Source organism: Arachis ipaensis, chromosome B03, assembly GCF_000816755.2.
Source record: "Arachis ipaensis cultivar K30076 chromosome B03, Araip1.1, whole genome shotgun sequence".
Lineage (NCBI taxonomy): Eukaryota > Viridiplantae > Streptophyta > Magnoliopsida > Fabales > Fabaceae > Arachis > Arachis ipaensis.
This window is the reverse complement of record NC_029787.2, coordinates 126,580,470-126,589,978: the sequence shown is the minus strand read 5'-3', so window position 1 is coordinate 126,589,978 and position 9,509 is coordinate 126,580,470. Positions and strand designations below refer to the sequence as shown.

At 37.8% G+C, this 9,509-nt stretch overlaps 2 protein-coding genes across 2 annotated transcripts in view; both read right to left on the bottom strand.

The window, feature by feature from the left end:
* Window positions 1–9,509, bottom strand: part of LOC107633969 (pectate lyase-like) — a 15,116-nt gene that overhangs the window by 4,572 nt on the left and 1,035 nt on the right. The gene's annotated exons all lie outside the window — the stretch shown is intronic.
* LOC107633970 (probable pectate lyase P59) lies at window positions 7,922–9,507 on the bottom strand (the record flags this gene model as incomplete). The annotated part of the gene is made up of 2 exons (XM_021120101.1): window positions 7,922–9,305; window positions 9,446–9,507. Coding segments are annotated over 2 exons (1,188 nt in total), but the record flags the coding sequence as incomplete, so codon positions are not given.

The window sequence follows — 9,509 nt, the reverse complement described above, 5'->3', positions numbered from 1 at the left end:
AGAGTTATATACAACCTAATTTGTATATAAACCAAATAATATAATAGTAATAGTCTTATACAGCATACATAACTAAGTCAAATAATGTGGAATTCGAATATTTGTAACTAAAATTTTTTATAATTATCATTATTATAATATTTTATTTGTATATGTTTATTGTATATTTTTTTTTAAAAAAGAAAGAACAAGCTCAACACACAAAGTAAAGCGTACAAATGTCAGAAAAATAAATCAAAGTAACTCCTATGTCTTTGACATAGCCATCAACAATATGAGTTAGCTATCACACCAGTTTTTAAAGCAATAAAATGACTTAGCAACACAATTTACCATATTCGTTGCCTTATTCTAAAAGATGACTTTATTTCTACGTATCCAGATATTTTATATAACTGAAAAGAAGCTAACTAATAACCATTTTTTGCGCAAGTCTTTTCTTAAAGGCAACGTCCTCCGATTCTCAAAATATTCTTTTATTGTATCTGGGATGCTCCGAACACGTCCCACATCAGTAATCCATGCGCACCATACTTGCCAAGTATACTCAAACGTAATAAATAAATGTTGCACAGATTCAACTTCTTTATTACAGATAACACACATTATCACGCTGTTCAATGATACCCAATCTACTCAATCAATCCTTTGTATTAACTCGGTCTACTAGCACAAACCAAGTAAACAACTCAACTCGAGGGAAAGCTAGTCTTTTTCATATTCCACTTTTGAATTTGTATCTAAAAATATCATTCGTCAAGATCTCTTTCTGCAATACCTGCACAAATAAGTTAATAGTATAAATGTCTTCTTTATCAAATTTTCACACCATTCTATTTTATACCGCTGCTATCAATCTTATAGCTTACAAGATATCAAGCAGTTAATTCAAACTTTCTATTTTTTATTGACAGAATTTTCTCTTCCATTAAAAATTTTAAACTCACTCTATTCCATTCTAAAATTTACAGTCTTCGAGAGATTCTTTATTATTTGAAATCAAGAAGAATTTAAAAAAAAAATCTTTCATATATTATTATATATTTAAAAATGTTAATGTAGTATCATTTAAAAAAGTAAAATAGTTAAAGCTCATTATATAAAAAATTTGTATCAACTTTTGTAAATAGATAAATAGATAACTAAAGGATAAATTAATTTTTCTGCATCACACTTAAAACTAATTTGTGGTTTTAAATGAACTGATTTCATAAAAAAGATTGGGTTATAATTTTATTCTTTACTTCAGCAAATTGGTTTTTTATATATAATAATACTAAATGAACAAATATTTTTTTCAATAAAATTCTAACTAAATGGCCGAAAAACAACTTAAAAAAAAAAATAAAAAAACATTGATGATCAATCTAATTTGGTTTAACATACAGACTAGATCTACAACCAATAAATTTGTTACTATTATGTAATAATAAAGATTTTAGTTTTATTCAATAATAGCATATTTAAAATTTAATCTTTAAAATAGGCAATATTATTATTAAATAAGTGACTAAAAACAAAAGATAAGCTGAAAGAAGGGGTTCCAAGGTTATGGTCCGTTTGGTAGGCTTAATGGATAATATGATACATGATTATTAAATTATAACTAGCACTATGTAATAGTGTACATGATGTATAATCTTCTATAACCTTTCACACTCAGCATCTGCTGTTAAGTTAGTTATGTCAGTTTAGCACAATTCAATTAAATTTTACACTAATTCCTAATCAACTTTGTAATCACAATCAACTTGTAATCACAGTTCTTTTACTTACTGAGCCCATAATTGTATAGACTCATTTTTGTAATTCATCTAATAATAGATCTCTAATTTCACTCAACTCTTCTTCTAGCTCTTTCATTTCAAATTACTCTGTTTCTCATCAAAGATTCTGATACTTTACATGGTATCAGAGCTTCAATTCTGATCCATGGATCACCACACCCCTTCCCCAACCTCAGCTCCAGCAACACAACACCATTAATGGCGGCAATCGCAAACTTTTCAGCCACAATCAAACTCGATGAGGACAACTTCAAAGCATGAAAGCGTCAAGCCTTTGCATGTGTCAAAGCCAACAAATTGCAAAATCACATCACTACGCTGTCAATTCCAACAAGATTTAACTCAGAACATGATAGAATTGAAGGAAAAGTCTCACCAGAATTCGAAGCGTGGGAGCAACGTGATGAGTGCTTGGTTGCATGGATGCTCTCTGCTATGAATGAAGTCTTCGTGAACAGAGTGGTTGAATATGACTATGCCCACGAAATTTTGGGCATCGCTGGAAGAATACTTCACAGCTAGGCAAAAATCAAAGATAAGAATGTTGAAGGTACAACTAAAGATGATAAATAAACAAGGTGCAACAGTAATCGAGTACATAGCCAAGATTAACAAGGTAGCCAACTCTCTATCTGCGCTTGGTACTCCACTCTCGAAAGAAGAATATTTTGATTTTGTGCTAGGAGGATTAGATGAAGAATTCAGCGCGTCCTTACTATGGTAAATTCAAGAATAGACTCGATGACTGTTAGTGAGCTTGAGTCACAGCTTCTTGCACAAGAAGAGGTAAACGAAAGGTTTCGTAAACCATACCTAACTATGGTTCATGCAAATCTGGCTCAAAAAGAATCAGGATCAAACAAGGCAAGTAGTGAATTCCCAGCAGAAGAGACCTATGAAGGCTACTATGTGAGAGGACAATCTGGAAGGCGAGGCAGAGGAAGAAATTTCAGAGAAGGAAGATCTTGGTGGTCAGGCAGCGAACCCTAGTGTCAACTGTGTGAAAGAGTTGGCCACACGGTTTGGCAATGCTTCCACCGTTTCAATCAACACTACCAAAATTTCCAACTCCACAATCCCAATGGCGGCCCTCCACCACCAAACAGTGTGTTCCGCCAGCAAACTCTATATACCCAGCTGCAGCCACCCTATCAACAAAATTAGCAGACAACCACAAGCAATCAAAATCCTCCTCATGCACTGTTCGCCGCAAACAGCCTTGACAATGGCTAGTATCCTGACTCTGGAGCTTCTCACCATCTCACATTCGATCAGCTGAACTCGCTCAGCAGCTCAAAATACCAAGGACCTGAACAAGTATTTGGAGGTAATAGAAAAGGTATGAGTATTGCTAATATTGGGAGGTCCATCATGCATGCATCTATGTCAAATAAAATTTTCAAACTCCAGAATTTGCCTCATGTATCTACCATCTCAAAGAATCTAGTCAGTGTCACAAAATTTGCCCTAGATAATGGTGTGTTCTTTGAGTTTTGGCCTTATGTGTGTGCTGTTAAATGCTAGGAATCCAAGAGAATCCTGCTCCAAGGCAACCTTAAAAATGGCCTATATAGATTCACTAATATTCAAATACCAAGACAAACCTGGAAGTCGAATAAAGCACAAGCTTCACAAGCTTTTGATGCTGAACAGGAAAAGAAAATATGTGCAAACACTAGCACTGTGGATAGGAAAGTACAAAGTGAATTTGGCAGAGCAGCAAGCAACAACACTGAGACAAAACAAAATGAAAAAGAAAGAGAAATAGGAAAAGAAATTGATGAGTCAAATACCACTCCTGAGAATCAAAACTCAAGAGAAAAGAAAAATTGTAATAGTAGTAGTAGTGCAATAAGAAACAACTACAACAGCACACACTAAACTACTAATATAAGTAACTTATGTAACACAATTAGCAATACTGATACATATGCTAATGCTGAAAGTCTGTGTAATAAAGTAGTAAACTCTAATATTCCTTGCCTACTTGATGTACCTGGTCCACTTGATGTAGTACCTCTTGATTCAAATAAATTTGCTACTGTTATTGACTGTCACAGACTTTCTCATCCTAACTGTAATTGCTATGTTCATTCTATTTCTAATAAATCTGCTGCTGTTGTTGAAAGTCATAGCCCAGCTCTTTCCAATTGTGATAACTAGGTTCAGTCTACCTGCACTACCCTAAACAAATACACTGCTGCTGTTGAAGCCAAAAGTTATGTCAGCAACCCTGCCATTAACAAACCTCCTCCTCCTAACTACACGTCCAAAAATAGACCCACTGCACTCATCACAAACCCCACTGCCAATAAAGTCACAAATGACCCTCCTTCTACACTGCCTCACTCTTCTCCCACAGCCAATTCCCAGGTCATCAAGCCAAAAACCCCACCCAACACCTTCAACTCCTTTGACCTATGGCACATGAGACTTGGCCATTCCTCCAAAAGAATAACCAAAACCATATTAACCAACAACAACATTCCATTCTCTCTCTCCAGCAGTTCCCCTGCCTTTTGTGAGTCCTGCACCATCAACAAAATTCATCAACTCCCCTTTCCACAATCTCACTCCCAACACACAAAGCCTCTTGAGCTAGTCTTCTCGGACCTTTGGGGACCATCAGCCCAACCAAGCAAGTTAGGGTTCAAATACTATACATGCTTTATTGATGTCTATAGCAGATATACTTGCACATTTCTTTTACAAACCAAAGTTCAAACATTCCCAGCCTTTTGCCAATACAAAAACCTCATTGAAAACAAAACTGGCCATAAAATCAAGACACTCCAAACTGACAATAGAGGAGAATACATGTCAAACACCTTTAACCAATTTCTCAGAGATCAAAGCATACAACATAGACTTATCTGTCCTCACACACATCAACAAAATGGCTGTGTGAAAAGAAAACACAGACACTTGACAAAAACAGCTCTCACCCTCTTATCACAGGCATCTCTCACTCTCTCATGTGGGATGAAGCTGTCCTCACCTCAACCTACCTCATCAATAGGTTACCAACTCCCACCTTAAACCTCAAATCACCCCTAAAGACCCTATTCAACATTACACCAGACTACCAATGCCTTAAAGCCTTTGGCTGTGCTTACTACCCCTGGCTAAAACCATACAATAGACACAAACTAGATCATAGGTTCATCAAATGTAGGCTACAGCCCTGACCACAAAGGTTACAAATGTTTATCCCCATTAGGCCGAATCTATATGGCAAGGAATGTCATCTTCAATGAACTTGAATTCCTCTTCCCATCGCTGTTCAACTCACAACAATCCTCAACCAAACCAACAACACCTAAAACCATACCACCTAGTAACTACGTTTTTAACCCACCCGGCATAAACATTCATCATGCACCCCCCAATAGTATCAATATTGTATCTAATTCATTACAACCTACACTAATTCATGTCACTGAAACTAACCATGTTGGAAGTGCAAATTTCCTTGAAACTATTCCTTTACAGGTGGAAATTGGCCCTTGCATGCAATCTGTAGCTGCCACCACATCACAAGTCCCTCAACTAAACACTCAATCCGTCACGATTGGGCAAAACACTCACCCCATGCAAACCAGGAGCAAAAGCGGCATCATCAAGGCAAAAGTGTTCACTGCCACCCTAACCTCCAGCCCAGAATCAGCAGATAACCTTCCGAAATCCATCACTCAGGCCCTTGCCACCCTACATTGGAGAGAAGTCATGGAAGAAGAATACTCAGCGCTAATGAAAAACAACACTTGGAGACTCGTCAATCCACCCCAACACTCGACACCCATAGGCTACAAATGGGTATTTCAAGTTAAAAGAAACCTTGACGGCACAATCCAAAAATACAAGGCGAGGCTTGTAGCAAAGGGTTTTTACCAAAAACAAGGAGTTGATTATGACCAAATCTTCAGTCCTGTGGTCAGGCATGCAACTGTTCTGGTCATGCTCAGCATTGCACTTGCAAAGGGCTGGAAAGTACACCAATTCGACTTCAACAATGCATTCCTCAATGGTGACCTCAGTGAAGATGTACACATGCAACAACTAGCGGGTTTTACCTCCTCAAACCCACATCAAATATGCAAGCTGCAACGTTCCCTTTATGGTCTCAAACAGGCTCCAAGGGCCAGGTTCACAAAGCTCAACTCTGCCTTCCTCAAGTTTGGGTTCACAAGCACTAGATCAAATGTCTTTCTCTTCACCAGATTCACCCCCTCTTCAGCAATCTACATCTTAGTATATGTAGATGATATCTTGGTAACCGGAAACTCAAAATCAGAGATCAACTCCATCATAACTCAGCTCCACAGCACCTTCTCTCTCAAAGCCCTAGGAGAAATGAACTATTTTCTCGGAATTGAAGTCAAACACAGCAGCAACGGGACAATAACCTTAAAACAGACAAAGTACATTCAAGATCTCCTCAAAAGAGTTGAAATGAGCACTGCCAAATCTGTGCCCACTCCAATGACATCCTCTCTCAAACTCTCAGCCTTTTGTGATAGTAACTTCTGCAATCCTACACTTTACAGATCGATAGTTGGAGGCTTGCAATATGCAACAATCACAAGGTCAGAAATCTCATTTTCGGTCAACAAAGTTGCTCAATTCCTTCACAACCCTCTTGACTCGCACTGGAGGGCAGTAAAAAGAATTCTTCGATATCTCTGGCACAACTTAGTATGGTCTAAAGTTCAAAAAATTCACAAATTTCAGAGTCTATGGTTTCTGTGACTCAAATTGGGCCAACGACATTGATGACAGAAAGTCTACCAATGGGTATGAAATCTACCTAGGTCCCAACTTGATATCTTGGGCAAGTAGGAAACAATCTGCAGTCTCAAGAAGCAGCACAAAAGCGGAATTCAGAGACATTGCAGATACAGTAACTAAGATAGTATGGTTGCAAAATCTCCTAACTGAGGTCAGAATATCATGCTCTGCCAAGCCAGTGGTATACTATGATAACCAAAGTGTTGTTCTCCTGTCTGCCAACCCAGTTCTACACAATAAATCAAAATATTTTGCTCTCAATCAGTCCTTCGTAAGAGATTTTGTCTCTAGAAAGGAACTCTTCATTCAGTACATCCCAGCACAAGACCAACTTGCAGGCACACTCACCAAACCCCTCTCAACAACATCATTTCACAAGTTCAGGAACTTGCTCAGAATATCTGAAGCAGATCCCTAGGAGGCCCTTGGCTTGAGGGGGCATGATAGTGTACATGATGCAAAACCTTCCATAACATTCCACATTCAGCATCTACTGCTAAGTTAGTTATGCCATCTCAACACAATTCAGTTAGATTCCATACTAACCCCTAACTAACTTTGTAATTACAACCAACTTGTAACCACAGCTCTCCCACTCACTGAGCCCATATATAAACTACTATAACAAACTGTATAGACCCACTTTTGTAATTCATCTAATAAGAGATCCTTAATTTCACTCAACTCTTTTTCTAACTCTTTAATTTCAAATTACTTTATTTCTCATCAAAGATTCTGATACCTTACAACTTACACTATGCACTTATACAATGTTTGTCCTAATATTATATAAGATATTAAATTTTTACTCTATATATTATTCTTTATTTATCCATATTCCAAACTATTTTAAAAGTTTTATTTATTATTTATTTGAAATATTATAAAGGTCCATTATGCTGATGTGGCAGAATACTTAATTAAAAATTTCTCGTAATGAAAATAAATTATTTCTCTTTCTATCCTCTTATGAAAATAATTTTTTTCTTTCATGCTTAGAAAATTAATACGACAACAATTTATGCCAGTATAGATTGATGATGAATTTCCTTTATATTCAAAAGTGAGGAAAAAGAAAAGTTTTTTTTTTAATCTAGAGTAGATTTTGAGTGTTATAAAAAAGATTGTTTCTTAAAAAAAAAATTAGAAGACGAGAGAAATACTTAATAATTAAATTGATAAATTTGTGAAATGAAAACTCAGGTGCAGTCAATTTTTTGTGAAATTGATAACCGAGAATCATTAAATAAAAATTTAGTCAAATCATTTAACGGTTCTCAATTATCAACTTCAACATGAAGTTGACTACACCTAAGTTTTCACCAATTTGTAATTGCAATTATTTTAATGAATTCCGTTACAAGTTGGTTGCCAAGCAGGGGCAGTAGATAACTCATGTTTTTCTACTCAAAAAGAAAGAATTTCACATTGAAAATCTCAAAATTCAGTACAAGAAACTAAGTATAGAACTATGAATCAATATCACATTGCCAAAACCAAAGCCACAGTTTGCAGCATCCACGAGTGAGAGAGCAAAAGAATGAATTGAATTATTATTGAAGAATCTTCAATAACTAATCAATAAGGAAGAAGGAAGTAACTAACTAGCAGGGATGTCCAATTCTGCATGGAAGAACACCCGCATAGCGTGTTAGCTGTCCAACATATGTTCCTGGCTTGGCTGTGATCATGTCCTTTGTTGAGAATGGCCTGTTCTTCAGTTCAGGTCCTGATTGAATGAAGAATGCTCCATTCAAGTACTCATCATTGATTGATCTCCATTGCCAGTCCTTCCATATTTTTTCTTCTGTGTATTCTCTCTTGGTGATCTCCTTGGCAAACCGGTTCGGGGGGGCGATGAACCTGTTACCCTCGCTGATGAGGGTAGGGTTCTTGCTGCCACCAATGGCATACATCTCCCAATGAGTATAATCATTGTTCACAATGTGGACGAAACCATATCTGGCTCTTGGCATTCTCTGAACACACCTCTTGCCGTAGTGGTTGAATGCCAAGGTGATTTGCATGATCTTGTCGCCGGTGTAGCTGTCACTGGCTCCAAACAGCATCACCTCGTTGTGGTCAGTGTAGTGGCCGTTGGAGATGGTAATGGCGGTGGAGCCCATAATGGCATCAATCAATCCATCGGAGCAGTTTCTCATGGAAACATGGTCGATCCAGATGTTGCTAGAGCCAAAGATGGAGATACCATCACCGTCACTCTTTGTCCTGAAGCCGTAATGTTTCTCGGAGTCCCTGATCATGCCACCGTCCTTGACGACGATGTTGTAGACCTTGATTCCATGGATGATGACATTCTTGATGAACTGGATGGTGATGCCAGCACCGTGTGCAATGTGGACATCAAAGCCTCTTCCATCAATGGTCTTGTTGCCAGCCATGATGAGCTCTTGCTGGAGGGTGATCACCATGCTGCGGGAGAAGATGATCCACAAGGGTTCAGTTCTTGTCACTGCATGGCGAAGAGTGCCGGGCTTGGGAGCCAGCAAGTCATCATCGGAAGGGTCGGTGACCACGTAGTATTTTCCTCCTTTTCCTCCGTACGTGTTTCTGCCGAATCCCATAACACAATTCGCAAGCTTTTGGCGGTTATCAGCCCAGTGTGGGTCACACCTCCAGCACCTGTCAATGGGGTTGCTCGCCACACATGGAGCTCCTTTGTTCTTTCCTTTCAACATCCTTCTTCCTCCATTCTTTCCAAGAATGTCCCTGTCCACAAACATCAAACCAAACTTAAAAAAACAAACATGATATAGAATAAGCTGTAAGAGAAATGCTAGGGCGCCATCAAGATTTATTATTTTTGACCATCCATCAATTATTCAATTCTTTTAGTCCAGTTCCTTTACCAGCTAATGGCGGAGGTGAAGTTGCCGGAGATGGCAAAGGGATCAGGGAAATAGGCTTTCTCGT